The sequence below is a fragment of the Chamaea fasciata genome, unplaced genomic scaffold (genome assembly GCF_029207755.1).
Source record: "Chamaea fasciata isolate MVZ Bird 193981 ecotype frontalis unplaced genomic scaffold, bChaFas1.0.hap1 SCAF_1, whole genome shotgun sequence".
Lineage (NCBI taxonomy): Eukaryota > Metazoa > Chordata > Aves > Passeriformes > Sylviidae > Chamaea > Chamaea fasciata.
This window is the reverse complement of record NW_027094086.1, coordinates 29,638,767-29,661,026: the sequence shown is the minus strand read 5'-3', so window position 1 is coordinate 29,661,026 and position 22,260 is coordinate 29,638,767. Positions and strand designations below refer to the sequence as shown.

The 22,260-nt window shown below is 41.5% G+C and overlaps 1 protein-coding gene across 1 annotated transcript in view; it reads left to right on the top strand.

Annotated features, from left to right (window-relative positions):
• The first annotated feature begins 7,465 nt into the window (after window positions 1-7,465).
• Window positions 7,466-22,260, top strand: part of STMN2 (stathmin 2) — a 40,397-nt gene continuing 25,602 nt past the window's right edge. The window contains exon 1 of the mRNA XM_066179793.1: window positions 7,466-7,586. Within this exon, the coding sequence (XP_066035890.1) occupies window positions 7,568-7,586 (19 nt within the window). The 5' untranslated portion in view covers window positions 7,466-7,567. The remainder of the gene's footprint in view (window positions 7,587-22,260) is intronic.

Below are 22,260 nucleotides of genomic sequence, written 5' to 3'. Positions count from 1 at the left end.
ATTACAGTTGCATGACCTTTCTTTCCCCTCCCATTGTTCATTACTGACTTCCCAGCTCAGGCAATAAAGGAAGCAGGAGTCACAGGGGCATCACTCGTCTCTCCTGCACACCCCCAGTACATCCCCAGAGCAGGTCCATCCTGCACAGAGGCAGAAATCCTGCATAAATACAGCATGTGATCACCCATGTATAATAAGGGGACCAAATTAAGGTTGCCAAGCAACCACTTCCCCACATTATGCCACAAATCCCTGCTCTTCATCTCTTCAGCAAACACATGCCATGCCCTGTCTCACAACCCAACTCTCCCTTGTCTGCTTCTGTGACCCTAATTACCCATTCTCCCAAAGGCTTCTTCATTGCAGTTTCTTTGTCCAGCCAGTACCCATTTTCTCTCATTATTCCAGTTGTTACCCTGTCTGTCTGTTCTTCATAATTAGCATTTTGTTCATCGCATTTTCCTATTTCTCTGACCAGTTCTCAGTCCACTGACATTGCTAAAAAAAAAAAATAAAAAAAAGGGGGGGGGGCAAGAAACACTAAAAATATCAGATTAAGACAATGAAGTCTGGCAAAGCTATACACAAAAACAGTTGTTAAATGAAACTTCCTGTAAACATTTTAATGTACTAAGAGCAAGACTAGAACTAAAAAAGTTCTCTTACGCTTCATTCTCAAAGTGATTTTCTGCTGCTGTTTCCTTCTAAGTCTGAATTTCACACTAAGATTTCAGCGAATATCTTCAAAGTCTGTTTTATCTAACCTCAGCATATTTTTACTTTGGCATCATCTGTTGTTTTGTACGCTAAATCACTAAGTCAAAATAAATTTTAGTTGCAGAAAGAATAGAGGATGTGCCTGGTATCAAGAACCATATCTTTATTTGACAGCCAGCAACAATGTAACACTTACCAGTCCTAAAACAAATATATCTATGAATATGCCTGACGACATAGAGAAAAATGGTCTAGAATACACTTGAAGCAGCAAAAGGTCTGTTGGTCTTCTCCAAGGCATGTGAGAAAAAGCCATGATGAAACAGCTGATAACCAGCCAACAGTAATAAGAAATTTAGTCAGTTCAAAGAAGACGTAAAATAGCTCAGTACTTTCTCGCAGCAAGCAGTAAGGGAGGCAGAGCAAAGTGAATTAGGCACTTTACAGCATGATTTTGTTGCTGACTTCACCTAACATGAGGCATTTTGCTATTCAGAAAATTACAGTCAGGAAAGAAAATCAAAACCATGTCAGGATATAACTCATTTGGATAGGACACTCAGAGAACACTTTCCAACTAGGCCTCCCGGTCTTGGAATGACATGTGATTTAGGTCTGCTGAATATTGACATCAGCATTTCTGTTTTTCTAGGAAAATTTCACTCTGAACCTCTGAGGTGCAGCACATGGTGTGGTTCCCCATAAGCCTAATCTAACTCCTTCTGTATCATCTGTTTCTTCCATTTTAAAAGTATAGTTGGATCCAGTATTCTTCCCTCCATTAACTTTTACTTTAAAGAGGGAATGACCACATGATTCTAGGGCTGAAAGAATACTTAACATCCCACATCAAGATAAACATAACAGGTCTTGGTAGGACACGTGCTCAATATTAACAAAAGAGAGTGCTTCTTCCCATAGCAAGGAGCTGCTATTTCCATGAGACACTATGGATACCACAGAAGGAAAAAGATTGGTCAAGGGTTACTGAGTACCAAAATTGTATTAGGCTCAGGCACTCCTGAGAGCAGTCAGTACCTGGAATGGTCCCTAGGGAAGTTCTTCATGTGCTTTTCCTACTGTCAGCCTTCCCCCAGATTTCACCTGCAGCCAGTGATGACAAAAAGAAGTTGCACTTCCAGAGGGTAGGTAACTAAATGTGCGAGATTAGAGGAAGGCCTCAAAGTGCATATACTGACAGAATAACAGGAGCTTGCCCTTTGCAGTTGCTCCTTGGCCTGTGCTTGTGGCTGCTCTCCCAATATTGTTTCCCATTTCGAAGACAAGTGTCAGCTCATCCCTTTCCAAAAATAAAAAACACAACTTTACCTGTGAAGAGTGAACTGAAGAAGAAAGAAATTAAGGATTTAAAAAAAAATTAAAAGCAAGGGAATATGGAAGTGGAAGCAAGAAGGCAGGGGAGAGTCTAAGAATTACAAATGTAAGGATTCACATGTAGGTATTAGGTTGACCATCTCTAACAGCACTTCTGTGAGCACAGTGAACACATGCAAGGATGTGGGGAAGCTGCCCAGTGGTGGCTAACACAAAGATGGGTCAAGATGAGGAAACCAAAACAGTTCCACAGGCACTGGGATTCCCCTCCAAGCTGCCATGTCCAAGAGCTGATGATGAAGTGTTCATCCAAGGTGAGAATGTCACTGACTAGGAAATTCTGCTGTCTGGCAGGGCCTTGGAAGGGGAGGATATGCAATTTGCAGTCTACTGGATAGATGCCCCCTTGGTTTAATTCCACACAAGAGTTCTCAGGGTCTCGAGCACATGCTATTCTCATTCAGAATGATGTAATCAGTTTCCACCTCAATTTTCCCAGTCTTTGCCCACCAGGTCTATGGTTTATGTATATTTGGCACAGTGCAGATCTAGCTGCAACCAAGTCACTCCTGCCATGTGGCCTTTCACAGCTCTAGCTCACATCTCATGGACAAGGTTGTTGAGGGAGATCTCATTATGTACAATACCAGTGCTAGCATTAAGCCATTGCTTACAGATTTCTATGAAAATAAAAAAAAATAGTAAATCCACAAATGCCACAATACCATTATTCAGCTCCCTCACAGTGGTCTTGAATGCTGCTGAAAGGAGCACTATGTGCAGCCGTGCAAGGATTAAAGCCTGCATGAAACCAGGCAAGCTCTAAAGCTGCCTCACTCCAACATGTGTGTGGAACAAGCAGCAACCCAAATCACTAATGGTGATATTGTTTGCAGCTGGCTTAGCAAGCCGCTACCAAGCTTCTTTACAAGATGATTTTTAGATAGACTGTGCTCAGCAAAAAAAAAAAAGCACAATTTCAGAAGCAGAGAAATGCTAATGGGAGCGTAACAGTACTGCTTCATAGCGTGAATGTTACATAGGGAAATGAAAGGATAAGAAAGATACAATTCGAGAAGAAAATGGTCACCACGCTTCAGATACAAGACACAGTCATACATATATATCTCTGCTCTTTCTTTCTCCCTGTGTTTTCAGTACACAGCTAATCTTTCATCTGCTTGGTATATTTATACAGTTCTACAGAAAATTTCGGAAAAAGTTACCAAAAATTCCCAAATGTTACAACGATTATGGAAATCACACATGCATATATTTGGAGTCCTCTCTCTCTAAATTTCACATTAAAATATGCTTGCTTATCTGCTTACTGTAACACATACTATGCTAACACCTTCTAATCTGTGGTTAACCTGCTGTGAAGAGGCAAGACAAAAGATTTTTTCACCCATATTAGGAAAATCTTCTGGCAAACACTCCTGCAAGAAAATCTTTATTGTACCCATGCTTTCAAGGACACAGAGGACCGTGTCAAGGTTCTTTTTTATGAGAACAAAATGAAAATAAAATACCAAATAGTGCTCCAAAAAGGGAGTACTATCCATCTTGCAATGTATGTAGAGAGAAAAAAAATAGCAAGGGACTGTATAGTCTATAACTCTATCATTATATAAATGCATTGGAAGAGTAATTAAGATTGCATAGGCACCATTCTTCGAGTTTCAAAGATTTCATTGTACAGTTTGAACAATATCTTTTATCATAAGTTTTGGTGAGGATGTGAAAGGAACAAAGATGTAAACAAACTAATAATGAACTAATTACTAACAAATTTTCTAAAAATTTCATAGACACGAAGAGAAATCACTCTTGAAGGCCTAAAGAAGGAGTAGAAGTGAAAAAGGAAAAAATCAGCTCCTCTAAATAAGGTCCATTACATTTCCAAATGACAAAGATTCTGTGTAAACAATTCTCCCAAAATTCAGTAGGGAAAAAGCTGACTTTTAGGTTATTTAAGAAAACTAAACAAGGTGGAAAAGCCTCCCAGCCTATGCAGTAGAAACACATAGCACAGGCAGAGAAAAAGAGATTCATGACCTATTCCCATCTCTGTGATTCACATTTCAATGCCAATGCAGTTCATTTACTTAGCAGCAATTGTCTTCAAAGTGCTGCACAAACATTTTTCTTTCCAGTACCACCTCCCTTTCTCCCTTGTCTGCAAAGGGGTAAAAAAAAGTAAAATCTTTCCTAACAAATGGAAAAAGAACAAACAGGGAAAATGAACAAAAGGTTTTCAATGATCTGGCCATGGCCAGATAAATGTCCAACAAAAACGGGATGAAAGTCACAGTTACGCCCCACTGCTATGTAGAAGCAATTCAGGGGTGTTTTACTCAGTAGCACTTCCTTACAGGCTGTACAGCCACAGACCTGGAGGTAGCCTGGCCTGCAAATGCATTTTAATGTCAATCAAGAAAAGGCCCAAACTGTGAAAGAAAATAAGTCCTAGCCTTGCTAGGACATGCTGGAGTTTAATTTATGCTCCCGTAAAATTTATGTGAAACACAACATGAAAAAGTGGCAGTCAGTGGAACAGAAATGATGTATGAGGTGTCTGGTAACTGCTCCTGTACATGCCAAGATGTGACATGACAGTGATTGCCAAGCAATTTCTTGCACCTCTTTCTCGGCACTCCCCGCCCCAGGAGCCCGGGAACTGCATCGTGGGGGAGACCCGAACTGTCACTGTCTGCGTCTCACGACCCCCAGACCCGACAATCAGCACCGGCTCCCTCGGAAAGGGCTGTGGGGAGTCCCGGTCCCGGTCTGGGGCACCCGGGGATCAGCCGGAGGCGCCGTTCCCGGGGGAGAAGAGAGTGGAGAAGCGCTGCTGCCACTGCGGCGGCAGCAGGGAGCCGGGAAGGGAGGTCCCTCCCGCAAGGGCGGGGGAACCTTCCCACTCTGCCGGCCGCCCGTGCCGCTGCTTTAGCTCGGAGAACAGGAAGATCAACTAAATAGAAGAGACAGACGCCGGCGCGGGTTCGCTGCCTGCTGGGCGTGCCGGGCGGGGGATGGGGAGCCGAGCAGAGATGCTCTGTGTTAGCGCATCCCCGGTGTCACGTCCCTCCCCGGGCAGCTGAGCCCCGCCGAGCCACGCCAAGCCGAGCGCCGGTGCCGCCCCGTGTCGGGAAAGCACCAGGGAGACGGGGAGCGGCGGGGCCGGCAGCGGGACCCTCACCGCTCCGCGGGGCCAGGGTCAGCCGCATCTATCCCTGCCTGCCCCCTCCTCGTCTGTCCCTACCGCCCTGCCTGTCTCCCGCCTCCCGTCCAGCCCCATCTTGCCTTCTCGGCCCGCATCCCGCCCCGCTGGGGCTGCAGCGGCCTCGGGAGCGCCGCCACCTCCAGCACCACGGAGAGCGCCGGGGCATGCCCGGCCCGCCCCGCCCGCAGAGGGACCACCCTGCTAGGGCAGGGAGGCTCGGCGGGTCCCTTGGACGGGGTGAGGTCGCCCCTGTATGCGCAGCACTGCGTCGTTGCTCACCATTTCCTTTCGGGAATAAGCTCCTCTCACTACAGACATCCAGTCGCAATCCTGTCCCATGCTCACCAACGCCCCGACGCAGCCACAGAGCCGAAGGCCCAGAAGTGAAACACCCTAGAAAGCTATGGGGTCCCGGGGCTGCTCTTCTGCTTTCCCCGCGGGCAGGGCCTCTCAGGAGGGTGGATCGGCCCTGCAACCCGATACACCTGTTTTCATTCTCTCTGCCTGCACTTCGGCAGGGAGCCATCACGGCATCTGCCCCGCCTCAGCTCTCACGCTGGTGTCTGTTCACGGGGATGCTTCTGTCCCCACACTCACTTCTAGACTTTACTATTCTCACTTAAAGAAAAAAACCTAGTTTAGTTTTTAGTGTCATCACTGGTGTCTCAAAAGAGAAAGCTAGCCTTATGCTCCAGGTGATGCTTCATTCAAAGGTGCTCTTCACTGACTTCAAGGAAGCTTGAGAAGCATGGAATGGCGGGTTACCTGTCCTAGGGAAGCACACACAATGAGAGCATCACAGTTAGTGATGGCACACAGTGTGGGCTGTGCAGCGGCAAACAGCCCCACACAAGGAAGAACAATGATGTCAACGCCCTGCTTTTCCCACCCACCCATACACACGCCATGAAACATCTACAAGCAGTGTCCTCCAAATTGCAAGCTGAAAATTTGCCCTGTGCCCTATCTGTCTGGAAGTAGGGTAGCAGTCTGGTATCCCTGAAAGCTCTTAACAGTAAGGCTGGTTATCCCCTGGGAGAGGCAAATGAGCTCCAGCTGGACAATGAGATGAGAAGGTAAAGGTGGAGCATCCTTCTCTTTGTGCCAAGGTCTAGGATACTGGCTCCTCTAGGCCAGCAACAGCTTCCAGGCCTACGAGGTGTCCAAACAAGTCCCATCACTGCCATGTTTCTAGCAATATTTCAATTAACCTCCACCATATTTGTTTAGTGGCTGCCACTTATGTTACTGGCTTTCCTCTTGCCAGGGATAGAGAATTCTTAAAATTAGTGTAGGGAATTCTGTACGAACAGGTGCCATGACTGCCATGCTTCTAGCAATGTTTCAATTAACCTCCACCACATTTGTTTAGTGGCTGCCAGTTATGTTACTGGCTTTCTTCTTGCCAGGGACAGAGAATTCTTAAAACCAGTGTAGGGAATTTTTAGAATGTGTCCATCCCCTTTCATGTAATGACCATGTCAGATCCCATTGTGCACACTTTATCAAGGGAATCAAGCTCACATCTTCCCAGTGACTCTTACCAAAGTGCATCAGTGAAGTAGTTACTGACTTCTGTACACATTTGTCCTGTTCTGGGATTTCCAGAGCCCTTGGAGACCATAAGCAGGTCCAGTTGCCATTTCACAAGGTTAAGAAAAGTTTGACATGACCAAGGTTAGGTCTGGGGACAGGAAAACAGGGATTAAAATGCAGAAATATTCAGTATAAAACTATTTTATGGGATATCTGTGTATCCTTGCAGGAGGCAAAAATAATCTGAAATCATTTTACTGAAATGGTTTAGGAAATCTCTTGCAATAGTCCCTCTTCTTATTGTATCTTTGTAATGAAATATGTTAAAATGAATTTGTGCATGTTTTACAGGTAGCAACAGCAGAGCCTTCAACACCAATAGGCTTTTTTCATGTAAGACATAAAACATTTGACATGGAATGTACTATTAATGCCAGACCGAGGGGGGAGAAGCATCCACGGACTGATTTCCATTTCAAACTGCATTCTGGCACTTTGTACTCCAGCACCATTGGTGGATCAATATTTAATGCCCGGAGATTCTGGCTCTGCAGGAGTCATGTCAGGGGACCTCTCGAGCCAATCTGCTTGGGTAGAGGAGTGATAATTATTCATGGGCTCCTGCCTCTTGCTCCTTCTCTTGCACAGCCCCACTCTGCTGACTCAGTGCCTTATTCAGTCTTCTCTCCCTCTCTCCACTGCTGTAGCTGGACCCCTTTGCTTTCACCGCCTCTGAGAGCTGCACATCCCAGCATGGCTAAAACAGCAATGGGTAAGAAAACACCTCTCTTTTCCTTCAGCCAGCACTATGACCACTGTCTCCTAGGTCTGCTACCTACACTGGGTGTTCTTCTCGCTGCCCCAAAAGTTTAGGGGGAAAAAAAAGAATCAAGAGAACACTGAACATATTTTTTAATTTCATTGATCAGAGAAAAAAAGGGAGGGTGGGTGGGACCTGGGGCTATTTTAGAATCCTAGCCAGAGATCGGATTAATTATATACCGATGGGTGAGGTCGGCACGCGAGCACGGTGTAATTTTGACACGGTTTTCATTATTTTAAAGATGAATGGATATATATATATATATATATATATATTATATATATAGATATATATATACACATATATATATGTATATATGTGTTTATATATATATGTGTATATGTATATATATAAGAAAGAAAATAAAACCGAAAACGAACGGTAAAGTTATCCCTGTTGTCAGTGTGCCTCCACCCGTCCCCGCCGGCCGGAGTCAGCGTTCCCCTCTGCCTCTGAAACGGCGTGGGCAGAAAAAAAGGGGAACCGGGGAGAGGCTCCGCCGCCCGAAAGGGGCTCGGCGCGGGTCGGGGGCTGCGGGCGGGGCCGGGTCGGGCCGGCGGGGAACCCGCGGTGCCGGGCGGAGGGCGCTGCGGTGGGGCGGACCCTGCCGGGCGCGCACTGCGGCCGGCCGCGCCCAGCCCAGCCCAGCCCAGCCCAGCCCGGCACGGCACGGCACGGCACGGCGCGGGGCTGCGGGAGGGGGCGAGAAGGAGCCGGCGCTCGGCGTTGCCCCGGCGCTGCCCGCACCTGCAGTGTGCCGGGGGGGTGGGGGGGCTGAAGTAGGTCACTGCATCACGGAGAGCTGGTCTGCGCTAGCGGTGCCCGCCCTGCTCTTTCTCCCTGGGGACAGCTGCCGGGACTGTTGTTACCTCGCGTTTTCCAGCGGCTGGGAGAGAGCATCCCCCCCCCCCCCCCCCCCCGCAGGAGCCGCGCCCTGCCGCCGCGGCGCGCCGCCCCCGCCGCCCCCAGCCCGCCCCGGGAGCGGCCGAACGGGGCGCGGCTCCTCCGCCCTTCCCCCGGCCCCGGGGGGCTCCCGGGTCCTGGGGAGCCCGTTCCCCAAGGGTCCCTGTTGGTCCTGCTGGTCCTGGCAGGAGCGAAGAGCGGTAGCCCGGCAATGGTCCCTTTGTTCGAGGGAGGCTGCTGGGTAGGGTGGGCGAAGAAATCCCAGTGGGTGTGGAAGAAGGAAAGGGAGAACAAGTCTTAGGGTCGGGCTGCTGAAAGCGTCCAGACCTTAACGCTCCTTAGGGTTGGGTTTTTGATGGTTTCGGGTTTTTTTGGGATTTTGGGGGGGTTTTTTGTTTGTTTGTTTTTTGGGTTTTTTAAGAGGAATAAGGCTGGACCTGCATTTGACGCATTCGAATTCAAGTTTTCACGATCATTCACCATTAATGTCGTGCACATGCAAATCGTACAATAAGGATGAGGTGCTCCCAACACAATTAGTGTCCTCCCCAAGAAGCAAATCCTGTTCAAATTTTCATTTGTGCAGATTCTTGTTATCACTCTTCATCGCGTTGCACGAAGTTACACCAAACCCTCCCGGCACCGGCTAAACCGATGCGTTACACCCAAGCATTTATCTGAATGCTGATGTTCCGCTCCCAAGGAACAATTGGTGTGGATTGAAAGCATTCTAGCCCGGCTGTGGCACCCTTGGGAACAAGGCATGAGACAGCTGTAGATGCAAATAGAGGAGGGAAGTGAGGGCTGTGGGAGCCTGGCCAGCCCTGCAGTGCCGAGCACGCCGTCCCCTCCCCACTGCAGCAATCCGGTAATCAGTATTGATAATTTGTAGTCGGTCAGGCACCTAGCGCTGCAGAAGGCCTGTTAGGAATTCTGTCACAAGGGAAAGAAGGGCTCCTCAGTCTGGTGTTGATGATCTCGCAGCACACAAATATAAAGATTTCTGCGGCAGGATTGATGCCAGGAATCATTAGGTTTACCAGAGACTGAGGGGCTGTGTGGCGCCTGTTTGTCTGTTAATCCTTGGTTAACGAGCCACCTATACCAGCAATAAAAAGCCGTGCAGCCACCTAGCTCCAGTTTCCAAAAATGCTAATTACAACATTCAATTAGAAAATTAAAGTTACTTTATTAAAAGCATCTTCCATCTTTAAACTCACAAAGCTTAAAGGATTCTCCGCACCGTTTAACTATATTCTTCCTTGTTATAGTTATAAATAGACTAAATTTGTATCTAGACAGCCTATTACAATAAACCACTCTATTTCAAGAGTTACAACAAAGCAACAAATTTTGTTTTCCTGTGGAAAACCAGATGCATTCTCAGTAAAGCACATTTCCAGTTAGGGCTAAATGAGCTACGTTTGTTCTGTACTCAAACTTTACCCAGTAGAACACTGAAAGAACTACAGAGTGTCTGATTTTTTTCCCCTGTTGAACCCCAGATTTTGCAAAGTGGCAATAAAGGCTAGCTACCACTGGAGCCAGCAAAACATTTCTAACCAGCTTAACCCAGCCCACTATTATGTTTCTGGCCCTGGTCCAGCAAGGCACTTAATCAGGTATCTGAGCATGTGAATAGTCCTACTGGCTTTGGACGGAACTCTTCACATAACTCAGGTTAGGCAGATGCTAAATACCTTGAACAAGCCTGTGTTTATATTCTGCCACAGAAAGCAAAATTAGGCCTAATTTTCTATTAGGCTCTGTAAAAGAAAAGGTTTTCAGGGAAAGCTTCTTTTACTTACATAGGAATTTTAACAGCTGCAAGAACTTCTGGAGATCGTTATACTCTAAATGCTCACAAGATTCTTCTTTCCGTTTAGTTTACATAGTATGTGAATGATTCATGCTGCACAAGCATCTTTGGGGGTTTTTTGTTTGGTTGGTTTTTTTGGGGTTTTTGGGTTTTTTTGTTTTTTAAGTGTGTCTTTTTTTTATTTTTTTTTTTTAAATTCCATGTAACATGACTGCACAGAAATTCGGGGGCTTTTAAATTTCATCCTCCACTTTACACCATCTTCCACATGAAATATGTGTTGGATAGAGGGGCTCCTTCATGCCCTAAGCTCCCCAGGAAACAGGACTGTGTGTTACATAAATCAGGGCCTTTGCAGGTAGGGTCACTACAGACCAATCAAGCCACATATCTGGTTTGATAAACTTAGTTACGGTAAGGTACACAGATGGCAGTGTGAAGGTGAAGCAGTCTGTGATGCCACTGGAACTAAAAAAGTGTTAGAAACTATTATTTCATTGTTTCATTGTGGTGCTTTATTTACAGAATATTTATTATTCAAACATCTTCAGACAATCATCATACAGAAAATCTCGGTCCCAATTATGGCTCTGGTTTATTTTATAGGAAGTTGTTTAACAGAAATACATGGAGTATGTGTTAATAGTGTGTTACAGAAGTGTTTTAACGTCAACTCCTTTTGAGATAGTCAGGAACACTGTAAGGTGATAAATGGGTGGGATTATGAGGATACAGGAATTCAGGCAGCCCCATGCTCCCTCTTTCATATATCTGAGAAAGACTGATTAAACCATTGTGGAAGTGCTTCAGAGTTGCTCTTCTACTTTGTCATTCACATTTTAGTTATAAGCTCAGACCTCGATAATTAGCTTGGTGGATGCCAGGCCACTGCTAAGTTTTTCTGTTAACATACATTATTGTTTTATCTGCTATGTAACAAACATATGAAGTCTTAAATAAGTGTATGGTTGTTGAGTTTAACTGGTTCAATTATTTTAATAAGTTGCCTTTTTTTACTGCAAAGGTGTACGAATTTTACTTCTGATCTGCCACTACACTTAAACAATTGCTTGATCGTCAACAATTGCATGAGTAGTCATCTGAATATCAGTGGCAATGACAAGCTTCAAGTTAAACAACACATGGTTAAGCACCAGGCTGAATTTGGACTGAACACACTTCTTCCCATATTATTCAGTGTTTAGCAGGAGGTTTTAACCTTCCCCTTTTATAATTAAATGAATGCACATCAGCTCTGAATTATTTCCGTCAGAAAATTACATGTCTGTAAATAGGAAATTACTTTAAGAGAAGAAAGAACATGGGCAAGAATCAGAAAGTTATTTATTGTATCATAATATTGGCAGAAATGTGATTTGACTGAGATACCACTATTCCAAATTTTTTGAAGAATTAGGAGAAGAAATCACGGAATAAGCTGAGTTGGAAGAGACCCATCAGGGTCACTGAGTGCACCTTCTGGCCCTGCACAGGACCATCCCCAGGAGTCACACCATGTGCCTGAGAGCATTGTCCAAACACTTCTTGAACTCTGTCAGGCTGATGCTGTGAGCGCTTCCCTGGCGAGCCTGTTCCAGTGCCCAACCGCCCTCTGGGGAAAAAAACTTTTTCCTAATATCACTTTGATGTGATAAAGAAACTGAAGTCATAACATTTCAGTTAGTGTATTTTTTTCTGAGAACTTTTATTACTGAGCTAAATGTTGGTAAGTAAAATCCACTGAAGAATTGAGGTTAACATCTATTCACATTCTTTTCTTAGTTTTTAAAGACTGGATTAATCTTCCTGCTATTGAGAATTAAGGCAGGGATAATTTTAAAAACAGTCCATATGGCTAAGGATTTATACTGCCTCATAGCAGTTCTTTACTTACCCTGTGAGGTGTACAGACAGGAGGAATGGAACGTCATCTATTCCATTTTTCTTATGGAAGATACCCCATAACACATTGAGGAAATAAAAATAAAATCCAGCAGCTTGAACACTTCCAAAATGTTCTCTCACCTCCACCTCCATTTCCATCACCTCTTTGTTCCAATATAAGCTCTAGTTAGACTAAAAACTTCCCTGCTTAATAATGTATTCCTGTAATTCATTCACATAGATTTTGTGAATTTGAATTTTCTTTAATTTATTATTTAAGACTGGATTTTTTTTTTACTATTTTTATTGGCATTTGTCCTACAATAGTCATTTCTCTAGATCTCATTTGGCACACCTATTTTTTATTTATATATAAATATATAAATATATAAATATTTATACTTTATTATATGCACTGTGTAATCTAACCTTATGGTTAGATTTATCTCAGATGACATTTATATTAATTTCTTTAGAAAAGGATTCTCCATTTTCAAATTAATAGCATTAATGTGAAAAAAATCTCATTACAAAAGAGAGATGGGAGACTCACATCCAGGAATATATTTAGACAGTGTTTTAGCCTTCAAAGACTATACAATATTAACTACTTAATTCTATTAATTGCTTGCAGTGAGAAGTCAGCATTATTTTGTAGTCTAAAACAAAGAGCAGAAGGTTCCCAAGACAGATAAGTCTGGGCAATACTTGACCTGTGTAGCATTTTCATGTAGGTCTAATTTAACCACCTTATTAGTTCGCAGACAAAAGAAACAAAGAGATGCTCAGCACTCCTGAAAAATATCAACCCTTAGGAGTCCTATAGTAGGTATCCGAAAATGATGTCACACCACATAATTGATAGAGTTGGAAAAGTGACTCACTAAAAGTTTGCTAAAGCTGATACAGCAAAAAAGCTGAGCATGAGGGGCTGAGGGTGGCATCTGGCCCTGTGACCAGTGGGCAACATCACTGAAAGTGAATACTCCAGCAAGCCTTCTCACAGGCTAGACAGAGGGAGTGAAAATTTGCCTTTCAACTTAGGGTATCAGGCTTCAAACCCCTTTATCCTGGCACTCTCAGTAGTCCTGCCCAAGAGGCCGAGCAAATGGTACATCATGAAGCAGCAGTGCTTGCCTGCCTCTGAAGTAACTACCTTCCAAAACTCCTCTGTCAGTTCTCCATACCAATCACCTTTATAAACAAAAACTATTGCCCTCCTCGGGTGGCTTGTAGCGAACATGTCATCTCCAGCATTTATCCATAAAATGGATGATAGATGAACCAACTTTACGAAAGAGTCTTACCTCACAGGAGCCAATGGAGCAAAGCCACTGGCCTCAGCATAATCAGCTGATCTTTAGCTTATGGGGACACAGAAACTGGCAGCTGACTTGGAGGAATGGCTGCTATTCACAATTCTTTCTGGGCTATACACAACCCTCACACTATTCTATGCATACAGTCTGAGGTGGTGTTGGTTTTCATTCAGCTTAAAAGTACTGTTGATCCCACTTGGAAGGATGGATCCCCATGGGGAATCTCAACCAGCAATCAGATATCCTAATCCTGCAAGGTGCTGGGTACCCAGGACTGCAGTGCAGAATTCCTCTAGTTGCTCAAGACTTTTCAAAAATGGACAAAAATTGCTGTGGAGACCTCAATCCACATCAACCTGCATCCTGAGTCCAAAAAACATGGATTGATGCAGAAATGTTGGCTCCTAGGAACTAGATACTTATAACATCATGTGTCTGACAAATACCAGTATATAAAGCTGATCTGAAATGATCTCATTTTCTCTTCCACTTATGTTTTTCTTTTTCCTGCCTGCTAATACATAATTTAACCAATGAAGTGAATTTAAGCTATTTCTGCCCGGATGTGCAGTTAAACTGATGCACAGCATCTGCACAAAACATTAGGCTTTGCTGAATATATTCAGAAATGTTATTTTTCTAAGTTATAGCTTCAAATCCAAGCAGTTCACAAATAAATTATGATTTGTGCATTCATTCTAATACACAAAACCTGTCACTGTTGTAGCAGTTGTTGTGTGGAGAAGTTGTGATCAGACAACAATCATAAGTTCACAGACACAATCACAAAAATGGGATTAGTAGGAGTTTTCACTAATTTTGCCCCAAGCAGGTAGTTTAGTTTAGAGAGACTACTGAGGATAGGGTTAGTAAAGCACCTGTGGTGGGATACAGGCATGGCTGTACCTTCACAGCACACGGGGAGATGTCCCCACCTCTTGCTATGGTCAAGGTCTGCCCAGAGTGAATGTACTCATAGTTCAGTGACCCAGAGGAAAATGCAGGGACGAACCGTGGGACTTCAGCTCTCCCTTGGACACTTGACACACAGCCTTAGAGAAGCCCTGGCTTGGTCTCTTCCATTGTGGTGGGTGGAGAAAAGGATGTGGCAATGGGTGCACTCCTGCCCCTGAGCCAAACAGCTGGTGGTTGGCCTCCAGGTGTGGTGCTGGGATGTGGTAGCCCTTGTCCCTGTGTGTCCCCACAGAACACCAGAGTCATCGAGCTGTGTCTTCTTTCCACTCTCCCATGGGAAGAACATCATGCTAGAGAGAGGACAAGAGAGAACTCAGGAGGGAGGATGACCTACACCTCGGAGCTGGGGATCCCAGGAGAATCACTAGATTTTGCATGACATGGCAAAATAGAAACAGTTGTGGAAGCAGAAAATAGAACCCGAGTTCCTTTGGGTGACAATTAGGACACTTTGGCTTGAATGGAAATTTTGAGAGTTTGACACCAGCTCTGACATTTCCCAGTCAAAGGTGTCACTGTAGGCAGTTGCTCCAACAGGCAGGAATAAGACAGCCAGCAGCGTCACTCCTCAGCTGCATTTTAAAGGAAAACTGTGGCTTGCTCCTCTGTTATCAAGAACCTATGTGTGCCACATGCTCCCAGAAAACAGGCTACACAGGTTTCTTCAGAAGAATGGCTGTGAACTGGAAGAACACGCAATTCCCAATGTTAGTGGCTTAAGCATTTCAAGTCTGAGCTATTCCTTGCTTGACCAAAGTTTAGCACCCTACAATGCCCACCAATTTAAAGAGGACAAATTGTTTTTCAGTATTCTCATGACTTCTCCTCATATATGTAGGAATTTCTAAGGATCCAGATTTTCTATTTAGAAATCTGAGTTTTCTTAAGCATCATTTTAGGCACCTAGTTCCTTTATTGGATTTGTAGGTTAATCATTTTATGACCTCACTTTCTCCTCTTTAAGGTAGGGATAATCTTGGGTACTTACCTCAGAGCTGGGATGTGAGGTTATGTTCCATACTGCATGGAAATGTGTAGCCGTGCTCTGATGCTATAGAAGTTGCCAAAATCCATACTGATCAGATTAAGAAATAGAGCAACTTAGCTGCTAAAGCTGTATTAGCATTCTGTGCTTTTCAGGTACTTTTTTATAATCCTTAGGGAATTTCTTAAGTAAAGAAAAAATAATGATGTGTGTATTTTATGCTACCAAAGTCACAGAATTCTACAAATTGAGAATTTACTCTAAGCTAAGGTACACTCTACCTGAAGGTAGATGAAGCATCTTTTAATGCTTAAGGGTTTTATATTTAAATATATTTACTAGTCACTAAGTAGCTCTAACTTTTGATCTTGATGCTATTTTTGATGCTTTCAACATTACTGAAAACACCAATTGTCGTTTTGGACTAAGATTTGTGATATATATGTTTAAATTCATCCTCTGGTTTCCAGTAAGATGACTCTGGATGTCATTTCATTGGCAGAGCTCCCTGAAGTGACTAATATCATCACAGTTATTATTTTTTCTTTTTCAAAAGACTGTGGAGACCACAGCGAAGTCAAAGATGCACAAAAAAATTTTAGCAACTTTGCTATATGGAATTGTAGCAAAATTACTTTTTTTTGTTTATTAGTATTTTTGTACTGCAAGTCCTCCAGTTACCTGAATGGAGCTGTAAGAAATGTTGCATGTACCTAGGAAATCTTAAAAAAAATGCATTAATCAATATCCATAATTTTTCAAAGACATTTTTGGAAGTGAAATACAGTTCTGTAACCCATTTTATTAGTCTATTAACTATTTTGATATATTTGTTGCTTTCTTTATTCATGTGAAAAGAATGGGTAGCTGATGTCACTCAAGTCATGTTTATATCACTTGAATATACTTTCTTTGTCTCCAGGTGCTGGTGTTTATTACGTAGATATAATACAAAAAGCTATTTCTAAGCTGATATCTCTTCTATGTGCTCAAGTATTTTTTAATGCGGCCAAGACTACAGTTAGGGGGCTTTCAATATTGTATGCTGTAGGTAGGAATGAAGCCCTGATTCCTGATTTAAAAACCTAAATGTTTCATGTTTGTCAACAAACCACTTGTTCACAAGGTAAATAACTTCTTGCTGGGAAATGATGTTTTAAGTCTAAATATCATCATTTTCCAAGTAAAATATCAATAATGACTTCTTAGAAAAGTAATAATAAGATATTTATTTTAAGCTGCATTGACAATTGAAGTTACTCCATTTTGAAGTGCGTTCCCTTTTTTTTTTTTTTCCAGTGGAACATTAAGAAGGGAAATATCTTACTTTGAGAATCATACTGTATTTGATTAACAGTGTAAAGTGTTTCATCTTCTTGTTGTGAGAGGCCTGAAAAACAGGAATAAACATGACAGAAATACTTTCAAGTCCTCTGCAAAATTGTAATTACCAATTTGCATAGTATGCCAGTGCTATTCTGGAGGTCTTATCTTTCTGGCATCCTGCTTTCTGCACAAAGATGTGAACAGGTCTATCAAGGGTAAAAATTGCAATAAGAACAAATACTGAACCCATGCAGCAAAATGAAGGCATTTAGATAAGCAAACAGGTAATCTACAACGTGAAGGTTGCAAAATTGTATTTAGTACACTTTCATTTAGTTACACAAATAGAATTTCCAAGATTTAACAAAAAAAAAATCAGGAAAAAGTATTGTGGAAACAGAATATTATATCAGATGGACCCCAGTTTGTCCCTGAACTGCAACTCTACTATTTTTGTAGTCTGTTAATGTCATTTACCTGTAGGGGAAAGTCTGAGATAGTAGTTAGGAAAATTTCTATTTGAGATGACTCTCAATGTTCTTGTGAACAATCTACCATCCTAATCAGTTTCCCATCTATCCATCCCTATGACCTACTGATTTCCAGTCTCATCCATTTCCTTGGTATCCTTTCCCTGATTTTCTCAACCTAGTTTCATTACCCAGTCAGTCAAGTGTAACCCTCATTCGTGATCCAGTTTCAGTCATCCTATTCCGTGACTGACTTTACCTGCTTGCTTTTCCATTTTATTTTTTCTTTTATTTGTCTGTTCTTGGCAATTACTTCCATGATGCAGATTCAGCTCTCATCTCTTCACACAGCCATTTCATTCTTGTAGTCCGTCACACTTCTGTGAGGCCAGAAGGGGCAGAATGGAGGCCACAGGATAGTTGTTTCATCTTTTTTTTTCCATTTCCAGTGCTTCTCTGGTCCATAATATCACTCCCAGCTCACATGGAATCAGAATCCTGCACAAAGTGGCTTGAAAGAAACTGGCTGTAAGGCTTGGATTTCCATTTCTCACACAAGGCTGAAATCTGATGTTTCAATGACTTACTCCATGGCCAGGCTTGGACAGATTTTTCAAATGAAGAATGATTCCCCGATGATGGGAATCCCACATGTTCTAGTGACACAAAGCACTAGAACCTTTCAAACAAGTGCAATAACCACCTGCTTAGTTTACCCCCATGCAAGTATTTTTCCCCAGTCAGCTTCACAGAAATAGTGAAATGTTTTCAGCTTAAAGCTTCTCCAAAATTCAGCAAGAAGCAACCTTCCAGCCAAGAAAACTGTAGACCAAATTGTAATTTAACAATGTGATGTTCAGTGGAAGAACATATTTTCTAATGCAGTGGAGGAAACAAAGTGGCACAAAGTGTTGCACATTTTAGAGGCTAAGATGTGCAAAGGTCAGGAACACCAGTCTTGACAGAAGTAGACACTAAACCAGTGGAAATCTGTAGGTGGAGTCATGTGGATTTACATCTGATTAACACATTTTTCCACCTTTAAATCCACCAAAGCATCAACCTAGGAGGAAACCTCTCCTTAATTATTTCAAAAAATCATGTAAGAGTTCATCCTACACTAAAAAAACAGGAGAATTTTATTTTATGGAAAGAAACTTTTTTTATATACTGGGAAAATAACTTGATAATATAATGGAAGAGACAGAATAGTCTGTTACAAATTGACATTTAGGGATATCTAACTCCTGCTACTTTTAGATCGTATTAAAATTTTGATAGACAATCCAGTTCTGGAAGTTTGATAAGTTTGTTATAAAGGACAGGCTGAACAACAAAGGAGTTCTGATTTTCCATTAATGACAGATTGTTGATGCTGGTGCACAGTGCCCTGAAAATCTCACTATTGCAGAATCATTCTTTTTTATTTTAAATGAGACAAACACCCTTGAACCAACAATCAGTGGAGCATCTGCAGGGATTAGCTCCTCATGTGGTTAATTTAGTAGCAGAGCAGTGTCTCTGAATTCATCAAGATTATCTTCTAAGTGGAGGCTGGTATTGCAGAAAAATAGAGAGACACAGACAGAGACAGCTGCAGAGAGAGAGATAGACTGACAGTCCAATTGTACTCTAGAAATTTTCAGTAATATTGTGGGGTGGGAAAAATCCTACTAAATTGAAAAACAGCAAAAAAGAGGGAAGAAGAAAAAGATGAAAAAGAGAGGTGGGTCATGAAAACTTAATTGGGAGCAGTCCCATTTCCAAAAGTCTATATAAATTGTTATAGCATAGACATTTACATATTAATTTTACATTTTCAAAAATCAAACTGCTTCTATTATGCAAATCTGAGCAAAGCTATTTAAAACACAGGCAACTTCACTGCAAGCAGTGGCTCTTGTTCTAGTTTTATTGTAGCATCAATTGTAATGAAAGTATCCCACCAGAAAATGTTCCCTCTCAGCCGGTTTAATCAATTCTGAATAATATACTAATTTCTTTACACCATCAGTATGGTTTCCAAGAAGAAACATCATTCTTTATCTTCCTTTTTTTCTTGTTAATTTTATACAGCTTCTGGTTAGCATACTCAATAATATTTATAATCTATGCCCAACCATGATAGATTTTTATATGCTGTTGAGAGGTATCATTATTTTCGTTATGGAAGCAATCAAATGTTTGCATATATGCATAAAGTCATGGCAGGATACAATAATAGAAGAATAAATCTGGTAATTAGTAGCAATAACTTCATAGATTGTTTAGGTAAAGAGCACACAGAAAACTCTGAAAGCCAGAGAGTGACAGATGTATGTCATATGAAAATGTTTGGTTCTGTCATTTCATTAATTTGAGCACCTAATATAGTGTCCCTTATAGCCACCTATTTGCCCAATTACCCCTCACCTTCCTGACAGCCCTCCACTGGACTTCCACCAGACATGTTCCTCCATGTCACTCTTAAATTGGGGGATCCAAGGCTGGATGTAGCACCTGAGGTGCAGCTCCACAGCACCAAACACCTTCAGTCAATGGTGAACCCAACCCCTCCTGTTGATTCATGCTCACCTCTGCTTCTTTTCTCTGTCTTCCAAACCTGGACATTTAAAAGAAAGATTGAAGAAAAAAAGAAAAGAAAAGAAAAGAAAAAAGAAAAGAAAAGAAAAGAAAAGAAAAGAAAAGAAAAGAAAAGAAAAGAAAAGAAAAGAAAAGAAAAGAAAAGAAAAGAAAAGAAAAGAAAAGAAAAGAAAAGAAAAGAAAAGAAAAGAAAAGAAAAGAAAAGAAAAGAAAAGAAAACCCAAACTCTCCCTTGTGAGACTTTTGAAGCCAACCTACACACGCTGAATTTATTTCTGCAAACATATTTTTTTGAAAAGTTACTTCCCCAGTACCCATTACTATTTTGGTTCTTACTCTTCATCCTTCAGTGTTGACAGTTATGGCTTTAGGAACCCATCATCTGAAACCTCACTTGGGCATTTGTACTTTTTTTGGACTGTGGAGAAGACTAACAGGAAATTATCCTATCCTTTCAATGTTGTAAAAATAGATTTCCACACTAGCCCCAGTTTCTAGATTTGGTGACCTGCCAAAAGATACTTCTCCCAGTCATTCTGCTGCCCACTTGTTAGCAGAAAACACCAAGTGAAAAGATGAGTTTTACAGAATCTGCTTCATATTAACATGGTTGGTGAGGGAGCTGCTGTCATTTTTGCTTATTCTGCACCATGCTTTCAAGCCCTTCAAAACCTGAAGACATTATTTTTGAATCAAAGGATTTCTCCAAAGATACACATGTCTTTGATAGGCTTCCTACATAGGGAAACTATTTTAAATTAGGGTTTACATTTCTCTAAACCCAGAAATTTAGTCATTTGTAATATCTCATATTAAATACAGATCCTTACTCCCACATCTACCCCACTGAGTAGATGTAAAATTGTATAAAAACATTTACATTTCGAGAGTCTCTGTTATGAAAAAGAGGTATTAAGCCATGCAACATAAAGCATCAGAATAACACAGTTTCCATTATCACACCTCCTTGGGTTTGAAGCAAAATCTTCCACAATTATGAGTTATGTTGACAGGCAAAATCTAATATCAAACAGTTTTATATGGAAACTCAGAAATTATTTGCTAGGAGCTTGTTTTGTTCTGGCATTCAAATTTAAAATACTACTGTTAATTAACACAATTATAATGTGTGTCCCGTTGTATTATTGCAAGGATTGGAATTCTTCCTTTGTAAGTAATCTACTTACATATGTCATTTGTAATTGTGTGCAGAAAGCAAACTTTATAAAGAAAATGCCTTTATTCAAACTGATGAGACATTCTTATTTTAAAATGTTCCACAAAATTAAAAATCCATTCAAAACCCAGAAGTAAATTGGATTTTCCAGACTGCCTCCTTTCATTGTCTTTTGCATTTTGACATTTAGTCGGTAGTCATGGCAGCCGGTAAGAATGATTGTCTAGCATAAAGATGCAGTTATACATATTTGGCTTTGGGTTAAGTACATTAAATACATGGGAATTGCTCAAAATCAACCAATACACTTATACAAATAAAGCTTTATATACCTCTCTCTCTATATATATACACACAAACATATATACTTTTTTATGTGTAGATATATATATGAACTAATTAATGATTCTATGTGTTTGGTTTTCAGACCCTATAACACGTTTTCTAGTGTATATGGAATGATTAGTTTTGAAAGATACTATCTACAGCCCTTACAGCTGCATATTTTCTCTTAAATGCATTCTCCTGATATTTATGGTGTGAAAATAACTGCAATAGGTTTTGCACTCAGTGCGATGACTCAACAAGCAAGGAATGCATTTAATTACTGGAATGCAAAGATTGAGAGTCCAAACCTACAAGAAATCATAATTGCCTTTATATCATCATACAAACACAAATTCCTACTTATCTGATTGCCCTGCTTCTTCTTTTTCTTTTTGCCTAGAGAAAAAAAGAAAAAGGCACATCACAATTTATTTGGCTTATTGTTCTGAGCCCCAAGACACAACTAAATATTTTGGCCTTCATCAATTCAAAGCAAAATTTTAAAAATATTGGAAGACATTAAAGGTATCTGCATTTTGGAATGGCACAAGTTAAGGAAGGTTGTGTTTTAAAAACCTTTAGGAGTTATAAAAAGTCATATTTTATATCAGAGCTACAGTTCTGTTAAAACCGTGTGCATATCTGAGCCAGAAAAAGGGCAAGAACCAGCCTGTCAGTGGAAACTACCACAGTAGATAGTGATCTATCTCTGTTCCCTCGACTGAGGTACTCCACAACAGCTGAATGATGAAAACAGAAAAAGTTGAATTCTTTACCCATTCTTTCTTAATTGTTCATTTTTCTGAACCATTTTGGGCCATTCCTTTCCTTGATGTTGTGTCAAAGGTTTGCTTT